Below are 22,223 nucleotides of genomic sequence, written 5' to 3'. Positions count from 1 at the left end.
AAAAGGTGACAAAATCTGGCTTATGCAATGCGCCTTAATTCGGCTTTTGTTTCCGTCACTTAAAGTGCCTTTCTCTTACACACGCTCTCTTGGTTTTGTTTGGTTGTTTGGCTATCCGCCTACTTTGTTTGTGTGGTTCCGTTTTCGTGACACTTGCATTTTGTGGTGAGAATCAGGTGTGAGTTAACCTTAAAAATTTGACATTTTAGATTTTGAACAAAATTATCACATGCGGAACCTTATCAAATTTTAAGGTCAACTCACATTTGTCCGTTATCATTGTTATATTCATGATTTTAGGTAGATGGTGTGAATCTTTCATTTCATGATCAACCAGAGCAAAGGGGAGTGTCACTTTCACTGCCTCAGGGTGCAGCAAATTTCGGGTTCAATGGATTGTTTTGTTTATGATTCATTACCTCTTTTTGCCGTGCTGCCTATAAACGAGTCTATTGAAGCCATGGTCAAGCAAAGTTTATGTGCTTTTATTTATGATTGATTGATGGAAGCTGAATGTTATGCTTTTTTTATTATGCTGGCGATATTAAGTATCAGTTTTTTTTCTTCTTCTAGTTTTGGCTTAAAACAAAACGAAAGTCGTTCAAGTTTGCAAAAGTTTGAAGGTGACCCATTTTGATGATATGGGGCCAGTTTCGAGTGATAAACAAACTAGAATTGTGAAAGAGAGTGACTGAATTGTTGGTCAATGGATTTGATGTAAGTGGATTTCTTTGATTTTTTTTATATGCTGTCCTATCTAATGCTGTGCATTGTTTAAATGGAATGAAACTTTGAAAGTGCTGGTTGAAGATGTGAGATCAGCTCATATATTTTGAAACTTTTCTTAATAAGTTCAACAGAAATAACGATTTTTTATTTAATCATCAAAAATGACGTTGCATTTCAAAATGGACTACATCTTCGGATTCCTTTGACAATTTGCGACCGTGCCGATAAAATATCTAGAGTTTTTTTTAAAAGGTCCTATAAGCTATTGTCTTTTATGTGTAGGACCTAATAAAAAAACTCTAGATACGTTCTAAACTAGAAACTGTAAGTGTTATTGAAAAGGTTTCAAAATATCTTATTTATTTAGATTTGAATGTTAAATTTGGTGAATGTTCCGGTAGAAACGGCAATAAAAATTAGTACACTTAATAAACAAATGTAACGAACATGAAAGTTATATGTATTTTCTGAAAATTTAATTAACTTCGTTACTAAAGTTTAAATATTTGTTAATTCAAAGTGTATTAGTTCTATAATTTGAACAACAAAATTTGGTTAATTTTCCTAATTTGCAACACGAGTGTCGCAAAATTCAAATTTTGAATGGATTTTCATTTATTTAGAATATATTTTTGAAATTAAATAGGCGGGAAAATATAGTTAATTTAAAAGTATAAGTTTTGAAAATTAATTTGCACAATTGTCGAAAATCTTCAGTATGCAAAGCAAAAGAGGTTATTTCTAGGCTCATTAATTCTCTAGAATTTCTCAAAAAATTCTGGAGGAGAACCAATTATTTGGGTTACTGGTTATTAACATTTTAAAAGGGTTAAAATCACCAATGAGCAATTTCAGCCCAAATCAGGAATTGTTCAGGTATTTTTTCGCTCGACCCTCTCCGATTTCAACGAAAATTTTTAGAAAATTGCTTATTTATGTAATTTGTGTGTATATGGAGCCAGTTGCACTCGAGAATCACAATTTAGAAGGGCGTAGGTTATTTAAATATTTTTCTATTTCGTAATTTGAAAATTGCATTCGTTCAAAAAAAAAAAAAAAAAAAAAAAAACACTGACATAAAAATACACGCTTTTTCTATTTACATAAAATTTAACTATTTCATTTAAAGTTGACAAAAAACAGTTGCTTTGTTAATGACGTATTTTTATAATTTACATTATGCAGCAGCATTCATCAGCATGAGAGTTGTTGGTTGAAATTATTTAAACAAAAATGAATTATTGAATTGGTTATAACCGGTTATTTAAAGGATTATCGGCATGAAATAACAAGCTCAAACATCTAGATGATCATATTTGTTAGAATTATTAGTTGTTAAAAAATCATAAGACAATAACAGACAAATGAATCGAAAAAAAAAATCTTGAACATGTGCGATTCTCCACGAAATCAGCAAATTTCATGACAATAATTATTAAATTTTCTGATTGATTAAAATTTGCATCATTTTTGTTTTTTTTTATTTCTTAAAAAAATATTTGCAAATTTCAAAATTAAGACAATCATTTTCGGCATTTGGAAATTGAGTGCTGTTTGGGCGGCACTTAGAAAACTTTAATTTTTTTTATTGAGAGGCTGAGTTGTTTGTTAGACAATTTTATAGATGATTTTCTTAGTTAGAAAATTTTTTTTTGAAGAAGTATGCACTCATATGCACTACTTTTGAAAAGTAAAAAACAAATGATTTTAAATCGATCATCAAATATTTGTCAAGAACATATCGATTGCAAATTCGATTTTCGAACAAAAATGTATGGCAAGATAAATCTAGTTTTTTGAAATTTGATTTTTTCAATATTTTTTTAATGCATTCCTCGGCGGCAACATTTTGCCAATACTTCTTTGTGGCTCACAAGAAACCTTTATGGTCACCTTAAAAATATCAAAAATAATAATCTAAAATTTATAAATTCGTGTTTCGTAGAGTAATTTTTTAGAGTGTAACATTTTTTTTCTGAAATGATTTTTCGATAACTACAACTACAACTTTTCAATGACAACAAATCGATCAGTAGATTTCTTCTCAAGATACAAGTAGTAAAAATTCCAACTTGATAGCATTTAAGTGCTCAAAAGTATTACTTTTCGATTCTGTTATTTTTGGTGAGAAAAGTAAGCCGTTTGTTTATTCGATAATGACAGGAAAAGTAAGTAGTTTTTCAATGGAGTTGCAAAAAAAAACTATTTTTTGCAATACAAATTACGATTTGGGCTAACGAATTCTTCAGCAAAAATATTTTAAATTATTATTCGACAAGTTTTTATCGTTCGCAATGCGAATATTTTCAAGATTTTATTTTCATTTCAAAGCAATTGAACCGGTCACACATCTTCTCCAGCATTTAAAAAAACTTATTTTTAAACATTTCATTCCATTAGCAGGTATTCACTTCTAGTGAAGGGGTGCACTTATCGATTACAGTAACAAAGGTGCTTCCCTCTCTGGAGGAAAAAAGCTTTAAACTTTATAAAACATTCCCACAACAAACAAAACGCAAAAATTTGCGACAGAAATAGAGCATTTTTAAAGTTATTTATGTTTTTTTTGTACACAATTGACGCTATCTAATTATTTTTTTATTTTTTACAAAAAGTGCGCGAGGGTTAACGTTTCGGTGGCAGAGGAAATTTCGGGTTTGGGGGTTGGGATTCTAACTTATTAGAAAATCAGTCAATCGGTTGGTAGTTTTTTCATGAATTTGACCGTTGTTTGGTTTCATAATTGGTGTCTTAATCGATAAATTGTACGTAAACTTGCAACACTCGAATCAAAAGTGAATCAAAGTGGAATGACTGACAATCACAAGTATGGTTTTGACGTGCAACGATAATATTTATAAAAAATAGAAGCTTTGTTGTTTATTTCTGATGATGATTGTTAAGTAAGACAATACTGCAAGTTACTCGATTTGTAAATGAATGATTCGTCGTTTCTTCTTCTTGTTTTTTTTCTCTCAATTTCGCTAGTATTAATATTTACAACACAGCTTTTTTTCGCGATTCTGATTCGTTCGACAATGAAGTTGCATTTTTTGCGCTCATGGTAGTTATGAGTTGGACGGATTCCGGGGGAACGCGTGACGTGACGTGACTTGGTTCCCGCTTGTGACAAGCGCGGGGGTGTTGGGGAATTGAGAATGATTGAACAAGCAGTTCTGCGTTTAATTTTTTCAGCGTATGGCCTCTCTATGTATCACTAGCATTGATTCGATTTTTGTTGTTGTTGTTGCTCGATTAGATGCGTTTTCTAAATAGGGTGCTAATGTGATGTGTGGCTAAGAGTTGCTAACTAACTAACTATGTTGTTTTAAATATAAAAACTTTCAAACGACAACAATGAAAAAACTGGTAAAAGAGTAAAGTGAGAAATTGACAAATCACCTTAATTTTCTTTCTTTTTTTTCGTTTTTAGTTAACAAACCATTTATTTGTTTTCACTAATTATCTTTTTTTACAGTAACAATATAGACTAAATATCTTCTATAGAGTTGGTTGGGATTGGTTTTGGTTGTTTTCTTGTAAAAGTTTGGAGAGACTGGATTGTTTTAAGGTTTCTTGGAATAAATCGCTTAAATGGATTGAGATTGTTTAAATGTTTCCTTTTCTAAACGTGACAATAATAGAGGTAACTCAAAAAACTTGAACTAGACTAGACCCGATAAATGGTAAAAGCGCTTTCGTCCTCATGCAGTTTAGTGCGTTTTTAGTACTTTTACTTCTCCGCTCAAAAGCTATATGAAGAATGGAAGTATTTCGGGGGAAAAATTGTTTGTTTGTTTATCTATCAAAAAATCTACTGATTCGTCGATGAACACTAGAGTTAGCTAGAGAGAGATAGAGAGATAGTGTGTGTTTAAGGTTAAGAAGTTAAAGCCCTAATGCGTTGTGAGTTTTTTGTTCTAGGTTTCCTTTTTGATATTTAGAGCCTTCCTAAGATGTTCCCTAAAGTACCGCTTCAGGGTGGTTTGGTGGCATTACGAGGTTTTGTGTTTCTTGCGTGGGTCCCTCCGGGCCAGCTCGGGCGTCGAGTGAAGTGGCAACTCGCGCCACATGATCTGGGGAATAAAGAGGGGAAAAATAGCTTAACAGTTGCCTCAATACTAAATCGAACATTTTGTCATCATGTTCAGATTCAAAAATAAAATAAAAATAGTATTTTAATCGACAGTTAGTAAACAGTTCGCAATGGAAATAAATATTTCATCTTTAAAATTTAATTAACACTGGAACGCCCAACGCATGTCCAACTTACACGGATGCCCAAGCCTCCCAAAAAAGGTGGAACGGTAACTTCAACTCGCTAGTTCTCGGGCATAACTCAACCAATCGGGACGATTCTTGTTGCCAGTGATTTGTAAGAATGTCTAGATGATCCTAAAATTTTGCAGAACTTGATTTGAACAAATCTGTAATTTCTGCGACCGAAAACATCGTTCCACCTTTTTTAAAAAGACTACCTCCGCGGAATTTTTGGCGATTTTTTTTTACACGCGAAAAAAAAGTTGGAACGATGTTTTTGATCGCAAAAATTACAGATTTGATCAAATTAAGTTCTGCAAAGTTCTAGAATCATCTAGACATCCTAACAAATCACTGGAAAGAAGAATCATCTTGATTGGTTGAGTTATGCCCGAGAACCATTGAGTTGAAGTTACCGTTCTAACTTTTTTGGAGCCTTGGGCGTTGGAATGTTAAAAGCTAACAAGCAAAAAAGCAAAATTAGAACATAAATTTTGTTTAATCTGATGTTGTCAAGCTCAATTTGAAAATCTTTGAAACTTTAACTAAAAGAATTGACACAAAATATTTCAGAAATAAAAATTGCCGGGCAATAAAATAAAATAACAGGACAAAATGATTTTGAATATAGTTATGAAAAGTTGTTTACTACCTTTTTGCAAATAGACTGCTTTTGTATTTTTTAATTTGGATGAAAATTGTCCATGCATTCCTTATTTCAAAAGAAGCCAATTAAAATCATAAGTTTTTTTAATACAGGGCTTTATACTTTTTTGCTGCCTGACCATAATAAAAATGACATATTACTACTCGAAAATTCGTACCTTGAAAAAGGATTTTCTTTCAGTTGCAAATTTGATGTTGCATCTTCAAACAGTTTGTTTTAAATTTTGTTCGGCAATATTGCTGTTTTTTTTTCTTCCAAAAATCATATCTTAAGTACCAGTTTTTTGCACCATCCTAAACTCTAGCACAAAATATTCCTTTTTGTCCCATAAAACACATCAAAAAGTTTAACATGCCTTTTTTTTTGTATGTTCAGTCCGCAAAATTGTATGGAGCCTTGTATGAAAAAACGAATGATGTAACTGCCTTCATTTGATATAAGGATTGCATACACAAATTTCATCCAAATTAAATAATGCAAAATTTTAAATCTGGAAAATATGAAAATATGCTAAATTCTAGAGCGTTGCTCTTATTATTTTTGAAGTTAAATTCGAGTAAAGATATTCACAAAAAAACTAAATGATTAACAATATAAACATATCATAACAACCTACTAAATGTTGCATTTTTATACAACTAAATGCTCTCAAAACGGCTGAGAATTAAAAAAAAACAAAAATAATTAAAATGATTCGAGTCTATATTCGCTATTCAAACTAGACTTTAAATCAAAAACATAAAAAGTACTATTAAATTTTCAATATCTCATAAATTCTGCAAATCATTATGGAAAAATACTAAACAATTCGCAAAAATACGTATTTTCTTTAACCCTCTACTGCCCAAATTTTTTTTCGAAAATTTTTATTTTTCCCGTGTTCAGGAGGTCATTTTGAGCAACTTTTGTTCTACGAAAAACTTTACTTCTCTTGTTTTATGTTTTTCTTGTTTCATTTTTAGTATTTTAATTTGCATTTATCTTGTTTAGTTTATGTTTGTTTTTGGTAGTATTTGGCCTACTCTACCACCTAATATAATTACATTTCGCCTATCTTATTTTTTCATGTTTTTACAATCACTTTTTAAATTCTTTGCATATTTTTCACATTTTTTGCTATAGAATCACACCATCATCATTTATATTGCAAAAAAATGCGTAGAGGCATAGTCTGGGACACTACAAAAATTACTGCATACTTCTTTTTACTGAAAATATAGGAAATGTTAGTTAAAAACACAGCCAAAGTTGACCCCTAAAAAAATGACATTTCTTAAAACATTGGCAAAGTCAAATAAAACAAGTTAAACTTCCAACCCTGAAATTTTCTAAAATTTTAAGAGTTCTTCTTTCCAATGCTTTTTAAAGATCAAAAATCGGTTGTAAAATTGTTTTATGGCGATTTTTTAGATCGAAGCCCGTCTAAAGGCGGGGTTAGGTTTTAGAGGGTTAAAAAATGCCTAAAAATTTGAGTAGGGGAGAGTGGGGAGACTTGATCCCCGGGGACACTTGATCCCAAGCCTGTATCTCGTCAGCATGTGGGTAAAACAATTAGCTTTGTTCTAGAAAGTTGTGCGAAATTAACTGAAACTCAATGTAGAAAACAAAGAAAAAAAAATAAAAAATGTTTAGATTGAGTTACACACATTTTTCTAAAACGAGCTGCAAAAAACTTCCAAGAGATCTTTTTTCTTTGTTTTGATATGTATAGAAAACACTCAAAAATTATTCAAAAACATATTTTTTATACATGAATTGTTTGATGAACTTATAAACTCCAAAACCCTTACGCATTTGATGTTAAATTTTTCGCCATACTATTTTTACAATCAATTGTTTAAAAAAGTGCGTTTAGGGAGACTTGATCCCTGCATTTTTACAGTCACTGGAATCAGCCTCAAGATTAATTAATTGGGCTGGTTTTTCATACATAGTTTCCTTTAGTATAGTTGTACATAACTTACTGCAGTTTGAACCTTTTTTCAAAAGTTTTGTAAACAAAAATTTCCAGCTTTAGTAAACATGCTTAATTTTGGGCTAAAAAATAATATTTTAAGTTTTTAAATATTTTACAAACTAAACTTGTTATATTTTGAACACAAACGTACAGGTTTTATGTGAAATTGCTGTAACTTATAGAAAATTAAAAGTTTGGATGAATAAGAAACATTTTGCTTAAGATTTCTCCAAAATGTTGAAAGGGGGATCAAGTTACCCCTAACATTTTTAAAATGCCGGTTTAAAATATTTTTTTAAAACGCTTGGCATGATTCGAAGAGTTCATCTGATGAAATATCCTTATTAGCCAAACATAGATGAATGTTTAAGCTTTCAATTCATGCAAAAAGTTTAAAGTTTTGTGAGAAATTGACAGAGTTATGTGCGATACAAAAAAAGGGGATCAAGTCTTCCCATTCTCCCCTAGTTGCAACGATCGGGAACCTTTCATCAATTTCGAAAGCAATAATACTTTTTTTAAATACTCAGCATTTTCACAAAACTACAAATTTAAACATTTTTTTTATTTTTCACAATATGGGTATCAAAATGATCGGGATTTACATACTTACTGAAGGTGATATTTTTTTAAATTAAGTCAACATTTTCATAAATCTACGTATTTTCGGAAAATATGTTTTCAACGATTTATTGTGGTTTGGTGGGTTTTACTAATCCAAAAAAAATCATAAATTGCGAAAGTAGTAATAGATTTTGTCCTTTCTTACATAACTACGGATTTTTGAAAAATTACAGAAAATTTTAGTTTTTACAATATGGGTGTCAAATGATTGGACACATTTTGGAAAAAAATAATATTTTTTGTTTTGTGAAATCACGAGTTTTTTTTTTAAATTGTTTTGTATTTGTATATTATTTAAAATTGTAAATGTATTAAAAATCCCGGTAATCTGGTACCTATTTTGAAATTTTTTAAATTTTCTCTATTTTTTTTTGGAGAAAACTCAGTTTTGTTTAAATTTAGAATATTTTCCAAAATGTATATATTTTTTGGAAATGTTTCCTGGCACAATCCTGATTCCAAATCACCAAGGTTGTTGACGATAAAATTATCGAGGCTCGATAACGTTAGCGATAATTCTATCGTTATCGTCGGGACGATAACGTTATTGTGATAATTCTATCGACGATAATCTTATCGCCGATAATGCCCGATAACTCATTTTTAAAATCTTTCTAAAATCGACCTAATTAAACTAAATCATGTTAAATTTTCAATAACCTCACTAAGAATATATTTTTTGAAAATTTAGTAAGTTTCATTGTATAAATATTCAAAATTGTTCACAAAAAATCGTATTTTTTCGAAAGTATAAAATCAAACGAAGCAAAATTTTGTGTGCTTTTTCACTTATTTAGATTTTTGTTTTGCTGAAAACTAAAATTTGCGCAAAATACCGTAAATTTTGAAAAAAAAAACTCAAATTTTTATCATTTTCAATGTGGGTATCAAATGAAGCGAAGTTTTGTATGCATTTCCACATCATTAGAGTTTTTTAAACACAAAAATTTCACAAAAAACCATATTTTCCGAAAATACTAAAATTTTCAAATTTGCAATATTGGTTTCAAAAGAAGCTAAATTTGATGTGCATTTTCATTTATTATAGTTTTTTTCTTATGAAAGAATCAAATTTTCACATAATTTTGTATTTTTCAAAAATACTAAAATTTTAACAAAACCCAAAGGAAGCGGGATTTTGAATGTATTTTCACATTTTTTTGCAAATCACTAAAATTTTCACAAAATGACGTATGTTTTTAAAATAAACTCAAATTTCTATTATTTGTAATATACAAAATTTTGCTTCATTTGGTAACAATGCATATTTTGAAAATTAAAAAAAAATTAAAAAATACGATATTTCGTGACAATTTATGTCTTTAAAAAAACTTTAATGAAATGAAAAAGCAAATGTTTAAAAATTGAGTACTTTCTGAAAAAAATGCTACTTTGTAAAAATTTTAGTGTTTAAAAAAATAAAAACAATAATAAAAATAATATCCATTATCGGCGATAAGATTATCGTTGATAGAATTACAGTCGACTCTCTGGTTGTCAATATCCAAGGGACCGTCGAGGAAGAGAAGCATCAGTTTACAGAACGATGCCAAATGAAGACTCGATTGAAATTTGTTTTTTCTTGCTGACCAGCTATAGGAGAGAATCATGGCAACGTCCAGCAAACAAAAACAAATAAATGTCAAACACCCTTTGAAGCTTCGTTTCTCAAAGAAAAATGTCTATGCAAGCCATGAGAAAGTGAAATTATTGACAACCGGAATGGATATTTAAAGCAAATAGAATCCAAGGGACCGTCGAGGAAGAGATCCTTCAAGCAAGAGAAAATATCGAGGAATAAAGACAATCGAAGTATGCAGTTTGAAGGGACTGAAGAATTCATCGGTACATGGAGCATTATTGATATCGAGAAGATCGACAGCCAGAGAGTCGACTGTATTATAATAACGATAACGACAACCTTGCAAATCACTATATTTTTTTTTTGAAGTTCAGATGATTTTTCATAGAGTTGCCGAGTAGAGATGAGAGTTTACGCAAAATTTTCAAATGTAATTTTTAGACGATTTTGAGTCTTAAGCATTTTTATGTTCTTTTTGAAAAACCCATTGGTTAAAGTTCAGCACATCAAATTTAATATGCCAGCAACCAGAAAAAGACAAAATGGATTTTTGACGCTGAGAAATCCTCTAGATGAACAAAAATCGATGGCTCATGACTTTTCAGGATATTTTCAATATTTTTTCGACGAAATATTCTATTTACAAAGAGAGAAGTGACGTAAAAACCTTAATCAGACTGTGTTTTTTTTTAGTGAAAACGAAATAAAAATGTCAAAAATCGTAAAAAAATTCTTACAATTTCCTCATCGTCCGGCACCCGCGACAGCAGGTCGAGCACTTCGTTGTTGGGCACACTGTGCGGCCGGATGAGCCGCCGGCTGAACTTGATCAGGCCCCACAGCAGCAGCAGCATCCGGATCGGGATGTAGTGCAGCACCAGGGCGGCGGCCAGCAGCAGCGTCGCCGTCAACCAGCTCAGCTCGGGGACGGAAAAGTTAAAGGTGCTGGAAAAAGGGGATTCCGATTCAGAATTTGGACGGAGCAGTTGTTTGTTTTTGCATACTTTTTCACGCTTTCCCCTAGCGACGCCAGGTAGCCGATCGTATTTTGCACACTTTGCGAAACTTCCTGGATGGCTTGCAGTCTTTCCTTTATCGTCTTTTTCTCTTCCTAAGGTTCAAAGAGAAAGTGAGTTATGATACTTTGGAGAACTCAATGTTGAATCCTAAATTTGTGGTACCTTCTCCTTATCATCGTCGTCTTCATCATCGCTAGCTACATCGTATTCGTCCGCCGTGGACGGTGAGGCTGAACCCGTTAGCCATCGTATCAGCCAGTTTCTAAAAAGGATAATAGAGAAGAAATTTGGTTAAACCAAGTAATTTGTATGGGGAAGAAGAATGAGTAACATTATTTTACTTTGGAAACAGTTTTCGATCGTTTATAAGAAAATGGTCTCATTAAATTTTTATTTTATTTTATTTTTATAATCAATTCTACAAATACTCTCGTATATTAATAAATTTAACAAACAGATATTCACATAAAACCACAAGTATCAAAAGCAGCAAAAACGTCCAAAGCATCAACATGTAAACCAAAGCTTCCACCACAGGCTGCTTTTCAATTAAGATTTCACCAATCTCTCCAGCCAAACATCTTCTTGTGTGATTCAACAGTTTCCTGTAACGCCCATTTATGTTTGGAATACATTCTTCCGAGCTTGGCCGCCATGGTCTAGGTCGTTCTCGAAACAACATTTCCATTTTCGGAGGAACTTCCGGCGACAGATCCTGGATCAAAACGCTCTCGTTATCAATTACGGTGAAACGAAACTTTCCCAGATGGCATCTCTTTTGTGCCTCAATTGGTCGAAAGCAATTTGGCGACTTTTCAGACGATTGATTAGTCAGCTCAAACATTATCTCAACCCAATCATTAGGTCTCCATGCTTTATCGATTGAAACTCCAAACCCAACGAAAAATCGATCCGTTTCATTGGTCAGAATTGCAAAATTAATGAAAACACACTCGGTTCCGTTGGGATCGTAGAAGAAATCGAACAAGTGGAATTTACGCCCAGGCCGAATCGTTCGTGGTGTCACTGGGAATGTACGCTCGATTCTCAGTTCCTTGAGTGAACAGTTCGAAGGTGTGCCGAGGGTACAATCGCTAAGCTGACAGAGGTAGGCACTGGCTATCAATGCGTTCAACAGCGAGATAACAATCTTGAACGGTGTCATGGCGTTGGACTGAAACTGGCTCAAGTGAAGGAATCATCTCTTTACTTATGGACGCTCGCCACAATCGAAGAGTCATCACTGTTACACACTTGTTGGGAAATGGTTCGAAATATTACGGGTTGTGAAACTATCTTCATTATGCTACAGCTAACGATTTATTTGGCTTAGTCATTATGATTTCACAACGAAAATACTATACCAAATAACATTCAATTTTCGAAAAAAAAAATACTCAAAACTTCAGTATTTTACTATACGGGCATCAAATGATCATGAATTTTGCATACATTTTGAAAATTATAACACATTTTTTTCAAATACTCAAAATTTTCAAAAAACGCATTTAAAAAAAAATACTCCACATTTCAGATTTTTACAATATAGGTATCAAATGATCGGGATTTCGTTTCTTTCGTTGCAAAAATAAAAACAAAAAAAATGGGAAGTATTCAAAATTTTCCCAAAACTGCGTTTTTCGAAAAAAGTACTTAAGAGGTTACATACATGTGTATCGGCAAAAAAGAAGAGGTTACTTTCAACTTTTACACTTCAATTTTTTTTAATTCTTTTTCAGGGCATTAAAATATACATTTTTATCTACTAACAAAACAAATTTGAAGATATTTGGTTGCATCATTGCCGAGATATAGCAATTTCAAGTTTGCAGTTCCAAAAAACGGGTGCCACGATATCTCAAAACTGTCTTGACCAAATTTTGGTGAAGACTCGTTAAACCAATTCCGTGTGCATGACGAAGCCCAATATTCAAAAAGTTTATTTTAAAAAAAGATAAAGATATTTTTGTGTTTTTCATATAAAAAACCGTTAGTTTTTGATTTTTGTAAAAAAATATACAAATTTAAATGACAAGCCTAGGTTTCAACATTTGGATGAAAAAAGTGTTTTAAAATGCATTTTACAGGCGTACAGTTGCTTCCCAATCATTAGTTTTGAAAATATCGAGGCATTGACGGATTTTTTTTTTCGCAAAAAAAAACTTTTCGTGGGACTGTACATTGGTATTTAATGAAAACTTAAAATGTTTTCAACACACCTCCGTGTACGCACGAGTGCAAGCAGCAGTCAAGTGCTCAGTGCTCCATCGTTTTTTCGAAATTTTTCGCCGTAATTTACCGGGATTAGCCGCGAGTTTGCTCGGTGACATAAACTTTGAAAAATATTTGCAACGGCCTTATTACTTTCCAAATGTTTCAAAAATTCCGATCATTTGATATTCATATTGTAATAACTGCAATTTTTAGTATTTTTCCAAAAAACGTAGTTTTGTGAAAATTCTAAGCATTTTCAAAAAATTGTTTTTACTTTCAAAATGTATGAAAAAATCCCAATCATTTGATACCCATATTTAAAAAAAACTGTAAATTAAAGTATTTTTTCTAAAATACGTTTTATAAATTTTTTGAGTGTTTTCAAAAATTGTTGATGACTTTCGAAATGTATGAAAAAAAATCTGATCATTTGATACCCATATTGTAAAAAACTTAGATTTTTTCGAAAATACGTAGTTTTGTGAAAATTTTGAGTATTTGCAAAACTGTTTTTTATTACATTTGAAATGTATGGAAAAATTCAGATCATTGGATACCCATATTGCAATAACAATATTTTTTTGATTTTTTTCGAGAAACATTGCATCAAACTACAGGAAAAATACGTAGTTTGTGAAAATTTTCATGTATTTATAAATGCAATGGATAGGTGACATCATTCCGATTCGAAGCACTATAATTTTGAAGTTTGGATGATTTTTCATAGGATTATAGCCAATGTCTCCCAAGCTCTGTGCCTCAGTTATGCACTGGGCAGTGCTAAACCGAGGCGTGCATAACTGGGAAATGACTGTCGCGATTTTACGAATTTTTTTTTGAAAAAGTTGGTCGTCGTTGATCATGGCCGTTCATGGACACGGACGACGAAACAAAGAGGAACACAAAATATAACTTTTCCAAAGCTTTTTTTCCGTAAAACAGCGATAACTCGTGATGTTTCCAAGCAAACCTCTTATGATTGTATATCAAAATGTTTGTAATTGTCTGCTCTACAACTTTGTAGAACATTGTTACACTCTAAAAAAAACCCTGCAAAGTTAGAAAAAACACTAAATTTTAAAATGAAATTTTTTGTTTTAAGTGAAAAAATTACCCTTCTGGGTCATTGAAGATTCCAAAAGTACATTAAATTTCCATTAAAATGACATGTTCCAAATTTTTTTATAGTCGAGTAACGGAAATTGGCAGAGTTTTTAAAACTGTTTTAGTGTTTTTTCGATGAAAAATACGTTTTTTCGGAATTTTGAGTACGCCATCAACCGTTTCAGGCTGCAAATTATTGAAAAACACCTCTTTTTTCGCATGTTAAAAAATGGAAGGGGTCGTACCGCCCCTCCGTCACAAAATATCGAAATTTAAACTTACTTCAGCAAGTACAGAAGCGCCGCCGCCGGAATCGTCGAAATGTCGAACCAAATGCAGCCGCAGATCCACAAAACCAGCGCGATAAACGACCGCACCGGCGATTCCCACTCGAAGCAACTCCTTAAAAAAAGGAATAAGCAAATAAATCCCCGATTAAGGTCAACCTCAAATCCACTCAAGCTGTACTCACTGAACAAATTGTCCTACGTCTATAAAGTACACGATAATCGCTTTCAGTCTCGTAACGTTCCGCAGGAAAAGCTGCCGCTTGAACTTGACCTCCTGCAGGACCAGCTTTTCCTCCTTCGGTTCCAGGGCCCGGAGCGCCGCCCGCACCTTGTTCCACACCACCGTCATCTCCAGGAGAATCTGTTTGGAGGAAAAGAGAATGAAATAAATAAAATAAATGTACCTATAAGCAAATTGTTCGGAATTGTGAGTGGACAATAAATCCGTTTGGTGAAAAGCCGGCGAGATAAATAAAAATAGAATGGTAATAAACGACCAACAAGAGATAGTTTCATTCACCCTTTCCACAAACATTGAGCGTTTGAACTTTTTGAAAGTAAATAGTTCAGCAGATGCTCGCAGAAAGAGGCCTTGGGGAGCTCTCAATACAAAAAGGATGTCGATGTCTTGTGGATGGGATTGGGACGGGGGAGGAACAAAAGGCTAGCATGTGCAATGAACTGAAACAATCTGGCTTTTTATATTCGTTTTGTTCTGTGTTGTCGTTTCAGGATGTTTGAAAATCTTCTTAACCAATTGAATAGACTACTTCTTATTTTTACTCTTTTTGTCCCCGAAATTACTCTATTTTTTCTTTCTTACAGACAAAATGATATCATAATATTAAAAAAACGGAAATTCTGATCGATGTGGTGTATTTGACAGATTTTTGGTATTGAAAATACCTCAAAAATAGTTTTTGAATAGAATAAAAATATTATTTTTAATTTAAGTTTTAAACAAAAAACCTGTTATACAAAACCATTTCTATAACAAAATTTAAGCCATCTTCCAACAAGATCAATAATTCATTGCCACTCTGGCTGTAAAATCAATTTTTGCACCCTGAAAGAGTTCAATCCACCTAAAAAAATGTTCTGATGGGAGAATAAGCAATTATTGTTTTCCATGTCTGAAATAATGTTAAAGGGCCAAACATTGAATATTACGCCCATTTTAAATGCTAGCCTTGATTTAAAAAATTTCAAAATATTTTTTTCAAAAAGATCGGAAAATTTCACGAATGTTTCATGTATTAACATTGAAAATCAGACCATTAGTTGCTGAGATATCGTCATAAGAAAATGGCGGGTTGTTTTGGTGAGACTTAGAAAACTTCAATTTTCCTGTTTCTTTTTCATAAAGCGGCTCTATCTCAGCAACCCGAGGTCCAATCTTCAATGTCTCATAGACAATTTTATAGCAAATTTTCTGAATTTAAAAAAAAAAAAATTTTGGAAATGGTCACTCATGGTCACTATTTTTAAAAATCGAAAAACTGCAAATATTTCGCTAAAATCAAACTTTCGGTGGCTATATCTTCAAAACGGAGCCCTTTATCAAAAAATCTGTAAAGTACTTTTCGATTGCAAATTCAATTTTGCATTAAAAAATAACGTCAAATTTGATTTTGCATGAAACTTTTTTTTTTTTCAAAAATTCATAACTCGGCGGCAGATTTTTGACCATGTTTCTCTATGGCTTGCGGATTTTTGTCCCCTAAAACATATCAAAAAATCTCAAAAATAAAAAAATACATATTTTGGAAGATTGAGTTTTTTTGAAAAAAAAGTTGACTAAAAATCTAAAAAAAAAAACCGTGTGCCTATTTTTTCTTAATAGTCCTCAACAATACCTACAACTTTGCCCAAGATACCAAAGTGATCAGAAAATTTACTCAAAAGTTACAGCTGTTTGAATTATTTACGTACCATTTTTGTATGGACAGCAGCCAAAATTGTATGGAGACTTGTATGGGTAAATCAATGACACAAAATAGCTTATTTGGTCATAGGAAAGGCCCCCACAAAGTTTGAGCCAAATCAAAAAATACAAAAAAATAAAAATGGTCGAAATCGGCCGATTTCGTAGAGAGTTGCTCATCTATTTTTGTGTCTCCCCCGTGAAATTTTTTCTCAAAAATAAGAAATAAAAAAAGATAGACATTTTGATTGAAAAAATTAAATTTGGTAAAGGTAACTTTATCGTGGCGCGATAACGATAACAATACTTTGTAAAAGTATCGTTGTCGTTATCGAAATACGTTGATTTTATCGGCGATAACCAACGATAAATCTTTAAAATTAACTTCTTGAAATTAAATAAATTATTCAAACAAAAATCTTTTCAGACTATGAAATCTTCACTAAAAAAATTAGTATTCAATCCTTTTCACAGAATACCATATTTTTTTAATTACACACTTGGTTTTTTTATTTACTGTTTGGGTGTTTGGGTGGCATATATTGTAAAACATTTTATAGATTTTCACTACATTTGAGTTATTAGTTTAAAACCGTATTTTTTTAAATACTATTTTTTTTTAATAATTTGCAATATTACCAAAGAACGCAAAATTTAAAAAAAAGATCATTGGTACATTGGATTTATAGAGTAAAAACGATTTTTTAAATACGTAATTTTGAAAAAATGAGAATTTGACACTAAAAACACGTTTACATTTAAAAATAAAATAAAAAAGGCCAAACTTTCAATATTACGCCCTTTTAAAATGTTAGTCTTGATTTGAAAATATTGTTTTCGAAAAGATCGGAAAATTTCACAAACGTTTCATATATTAACATTGAAAATCGCACCATTAGTTGCTGAGATATCGACATTGAAAAATGGTGGGCTGTTTGGGTGAGACTAAGAAAACTTCAATTTTTTCTGTTTTTAAACCTTTGCATTGCCATATCTCAGCAACTAAAGGTCGTATCAACAAAGTCCGAAGAAGCAAAATATAGAGAATTTTCTCAGTATTTCAAAAATATTTTTTTCAGAAGTGGGCAAACATGTGCACTAATTATAAAAAATGAAAAACTGCGACTATTTTCAAAAAAGTCACTTAAATATGGATTTAACTTGAAAACGGTGCACTTTATCAAAATTTCACTTTTTGATTGCAAATTCGATTTTACATCGAAAAATGAAGTTGAAAAATTTTTGCGACTAAAATTTCGATTTTTTGAAAAAATCAGTATTGATTAAAAAGTTCATAACTCGGTCAATGATTTTTTGCACAACCTGGAAATTTCTGAAAAGTTGGCATTTTATGTCCTCTAAAACATTTCAAAAAATAAAAAAATTAAAAATAGTGTTTTTTTGCAAATCAAGTTTTAGTGATAAAAAGTTAAATAAAAAAATCACCAGATTTTTTTTACCGTGTATTATTTTTTTCTAGTGTAGTCCGTATTCATACCTACAACTTTGCCGAAGACACCAAATCGATCAAAAAATTCCTTCAAAAGATACAGATTTTTGAATTTTCATACATCATTTTTGTATGGACAGCTGCCAAATTTGTATAGAAAATTATATGGACAAACTAATGATGCAAAATGGCTTCTTTGGGCATACCGAAGGCACCAAAAAAGTTTCAGTCGGATAAAAAAATACAAAAATTAAAATTGAAGAAAAAAGACCGATTTCGTAGAGAATTGCTCTATAACATTAAAAAAAATATTTTAAAACGACGCAAAATTTGGTATGTAATTTAATACATTAAAGTTTTTAATGTTAAAAACTAAAAAAATACCATATTTTTGAAAATTGAAATGAAAAAGTATTTGCAAATATATCTTCAATGTGTGTGTGTGTGGTCCAATCCAATACCCGCTGGCCGGCAGCGAAATTATGGGAAAGTATAGTTTGTATCAGACTTGGGTTGAGCTGATACAGCTTATCTCAGTCCCGGGTATTAGGTGGTGACAGCCCTCGCGCTGCTTCCAATGACCCATTTCAGAATGGCAGAGATCCTAGCGGCCCAATTCCGAGGTCATTGGGCATTGTCTGGCCCCGCCTAAACATAGTACAAGAACCAGACGGGTCCTCGACCTATCTTTAAACTTCCAATCCCATCATGCAAAACAGGGATCAGCGCGTATTTAATGATTGTTGAAAAGTAGGCAAAATGTGAAAATTTCAGTTTGGATAGATCTCACCAAGTTTCTGATTTCTGGTAGTCCTAAGCACCCGGGAGTTGTCCCATATTTAGGCCGCTTGAGCGCTGCTTGATGACACTTCCGAAAATATTCAATGGCAAACTACTTTTATTTCTTTCGCACTATTTGATTTTTTAACTAGTTGAATACCACCCTTAGAACGAGCTAGCCCACATCACACTAATACTACTGCAAGAGCGAAGCCGCCGCGATGAACTGTCAAACCCTTGACCAAGCGGCGTAGAAAACAAAAATCGCGAAAAAACTGTCCAAATTCCCAAAATTGCAGGAAATCTTCACTTTCCACATGAAATCTACACATTGTATAATCTTTTCACTACTTTTCACGCGATTTACTATAAAAACTACCGACTAAATAATTCAAATTCCGCGGACCGCACACCGCCAGCATCTGCTCTCGATGGCAGGGCTGCCAACCTCTATTTGCAAATATATCTTCAATGTAGTAAAAATCTATACAAAATATCACGTTCTATGATTCTAGTTTGTCAAATTATTTAAAATATGAGTATTTAGAAAATGGTATTCAATATTTATTTTCAAATAACACGGAATTTTGTATTTAATTTAACCAAATACAACATTCGTGTAGGAAAAACAGAATCTGGTTTGTGTTTTTTTTTTACATTTCACACTTTAAAACTCAAGTATACACAGCTAAAAATAGTAGAATTTTGGAATGTTGAAATTTTGGTAGGTTGAATATTACCTCTTTTTTGAATAATATTATACGTCATGATTCTCATTCCCGGACGCTTCGAAACCCGGACACCTCGTCTTGTTTTATCAATTATTTAGATATAATTTCGCAATATGAATGTAAAAACTGTGTTATTTGATGAATTCTAACATCAACTTTCATTTAAAGTTTGTTTGTACGCTGTAGTTAATGCCAAAACAATTGAATAAAATAAAATTAAAAGTTTACCAAAAATGTGAAACATTTCACTGAAATATTTCATAGGCGTTCAAATCACCGGGAAGGCAAAACAGAAATTATTGGTTTTGATTTCCTTAAATTCTAGCAAATTTTTATTTAAAATGTCGCTTATTTTGATAATAACAGCTTATTTAAGGCCTAAAGAATGTCATTTACTAACATTTCAGTCCAAAGTTGTGCGATTCATAAGCAACATCGAGTGTCCGGATTTTGAATCAGCTTGTATCAGTGTCCGGGATTTGAAGCACAACAAGTCTTTTTAATTTCAAAATTATGATGAAAAATTGTTAGAAAATACACATTTTGCATGCCTACTCTTAAAACTGACTATTTATACTACATCGTGATGATATTTTTACACTTCCAAATTATCTTTTTTTTTTTTGCCAGCTATAACAAAAATGATATGCTACTATGTTTCCGGATTTCGAATCATGACGTTATTCACCAGAAACTGATGAAAATTAATCGTTTTCTGATGTAATATTACACTTTTTTTTACATAAAATTTGTCACCATTTCCTGATGAATACAAACTTTTTTTTTCTGTGTAGTATAGAATTCAAACATCATTTTGCGTCGTTTTTTACCCATAATGCAAATTATTAAGAAACTATTTTTTTTGAATATAGTATTTTGTGAAAATGTTGAAAATGACGTCCCGACAATAAAGGTGAACTTATCGCTATTGCTGGACGATAAAAATGTCGGTAGTAATCATTTCGTTTAACAACGTTGGAAAAGTGTGTATAATTACTCGAAGCTATCACGTTAATGTTTACAATTTTAAATCAAATGACACTTCACAGCTTTCTTAAAATCTTAATTTAGGACCGCAAATTATGTTAAGTTTTACCAAAAAAATAATTCTTCGATATCTTAAAATATTTGGCAGTAGAATAACTGGAATCATGTCTTGAGCATTTTGTGATAATTTTTGCTTCAAAATTTCGAAAGTAAAGCTCGATATTTACCCCTCCCTCAACCTCAATCTCGAGGGATATTTTAAAAATAATGCTACTTTTTAATTATCGTGCACTTTTTTTTTTTAATATTGATTTACAGGTTTAAACCTAAACGATTATTACAATATTTTTCGAGTGCAAAAATATTCTGTCATTCAAAAGTGGCCATTTCCAGTACAGTAATATAATAAATAGTTTTAAATAATCTATGCTTCAGCGAAAAAAATAATTTTTTTTTGCAAAAAGAGGGCGACAGTATTTTTGAAAAAAAAAATGCAACTGCTTTATACATATCTGAAAAAAGTTATGGGCTGGGTAAAGTCCATATTTTTTTAAACCGTTTTGAGAAAAAAATGATTGAAATTTCTGTTCACAATAGTTTCAAGCTTGAGTTGAGAATAGTTAAAAGTTACCCTGAAAATGATCCGCTCAACTTTGACTCAATTTTGACTACAACTTCTCCCATGGCATTTGAAAGTCATTTACAATGTATAAGTCTTATTATGATACTCCCTACAAAATTTAAATTGCTTCTGGGCTCAAAGGTATATCCCTTGCACAATGGAAAGTTATTATGTTATTTTTTTTAACATATTTACTTTCGCGCAACATCAAAAGTTTGAAGTGTGTTTAACACTATTATTTTCATGTTAAAAAAAAGTTTCTTTTTTTCGTTGTTTTTTTCACAGTGTTGAAATTCCTGACTTCCAATTTAGCATTTCATTATCCCAGCAGTAATGAAAATAAATATCATAACCTAGTGTAAGGCTTTCTTCACCATACAGAAGGAAAAGCGTGCGTCTCACCTGCGGTTGCGTCCCCTTCGCCCGGCTGTACATCTTCTTGTCCTTGAGCGAGTACCAGCGCTTCTCGCCGTTCCGTATCCGCAGCAGCGGGATCACGACCCGGCCCAGAAACTCCACCTTGTGGTCCCGGTCCTCATCGAATACGGTGATTTCCAGCACCGACGTCATGTCCTTAACATTACTGTTTGCGGTTTCGTGTTGGGGATTTGGAGAATTGAAAAGATGTTTTAGTTGATTGAAATTGGATTGTGTATTTTTTTTACTAGAAAAATAAAATAAATCATAAAAAGGAAGATAAAGGATTTCTCGGGAATCGGAAGTAAAATTGAAAGGTAGGGACCAACAAAAAAAATAAAGAAAGAAAAGAAAAAAAGGTGAAGAAAGATTGCGATTCGTTTGGGCGAAACTTACAAAGTGAAGATTTTGTTCCAATTGGGTGTTAACGTTTTATACTCGGTTTGGGTTTGCAATCTAGCGTTGATTAGCTCTAGCACTACGAATGGGTCTGACTTGCCTCCGATATCTGCCGCCGCCAGACCGTTCGCCCCAAACACCTTGACCGTGAGGTGGCCCACGTCCCGCAGCGTCTGCAGCGAGTGGTGCCACGCCTGAAAGAAAAAAAACGGGGCGAGAAAAATGGGGTCGATTAGTTTTGAATTTGTTGGGAAAAACGAATCGTTCGATGATTTTCTAGTAATTTGTGTGATTTCATTGCTTCGAATGTTGTTTTCTTATTTGAGCTGGATATGTTTATTATCTTTTTGGAATCAATTGAATATATTGATTTTTATTCTTTGATAAATTTCACTGAAATTTGATTGTAAATTTTGATGAAACATTAAAGAATAAGTATTTTTTAGCTAGCATAGCATCAGTTATAA

At 32.1% G+C, this 22,223-nt stretch overlaps 2 protein-coding genes across 4 annotated transcripts in view; both read right to left on the bottom strand.

Moving 5' to 3' along the window:
* Window positions 1–291: 291 nt before the first annotated feature.
* LOC120419488 (multiple C2 and transmembrane domain-containing protein) overlaps window positions 292–22,223 on the bottom strand; it is a 105,926-nt gene continuing 83,994 nt past the window's right edge. For all 3 annotated transcript variants that reach the window (XM_039582175.2, XM_039582176.2, XM_052709497.1), the window contains exons 8-15: window positions 21,754–21,950; window positions 21,343–21,523; window positions 14,629–14,807; window positions 14,439–14,558; window positions 11,001–11,100; window positions 10,824–10,930; window positions 10,557–10,764; window positions 292–4,805 (exon numbers count right to left, since the gene is read on the bottom strand). In XM_039582175.2, coding sequence (XP_039438109.1) covers window positions 4,725–4,805; window positions 10,557–10,764; window positions 10,824–10,930; window positions 11,001–11,100; window positions 14,439–14,558; window positions 14,629–14,807; window positions 21,343–21,523; window positions 21,754–21,950 — 1,173 coding nt within the window. In that variant the 3' untranslated portion in view covers window positions 292–4,724. The remainder of the gene's footprint in view (window positions 4,806–10,556; window positions 10,765–10,823; window positions 10,931–11,000; window positions 11,101–14,438; window positions 14,559–14,628; window positions 14,808–21,342; window positions 21,524–21,753; window positions 21,951–22,223) is intronic.
* Window positions 11,109–13,152, bottom strand: LOC128093280 (uncharacterized). The gene has a single exon (XM_052709498.1). It carries the CDS (start codon window positions 12,001–12,003, stop codon window positions 11,257–11,259), a length of 747 nt encoding a protein of 248 aa, XP_052565458.1. The 5' UTR covers window positions 12,004–13,152; the 3' UTR covers window positions 11,109–11,256.

This window comes from Culex pipiens, chromosome 3 (assembly GCF_016801865.2).
Source record: "Culex pipiens pallens isolate TS chromosome 3, TS_CPP_V2, whole genome shotgun sequence".
Classification (NCBI taxonomy): domain Eukaryota; kingdom Metazoa; phylum Arthropoda; class Insecta; order Diptera; family Culicidae; genus Culex; species Culex pipiens.
The sequence above is the reverse complement of the archived record's forward strand: the minus strand, read 5'-3'. Positions and strand labels throughout refer to the sequence as shown.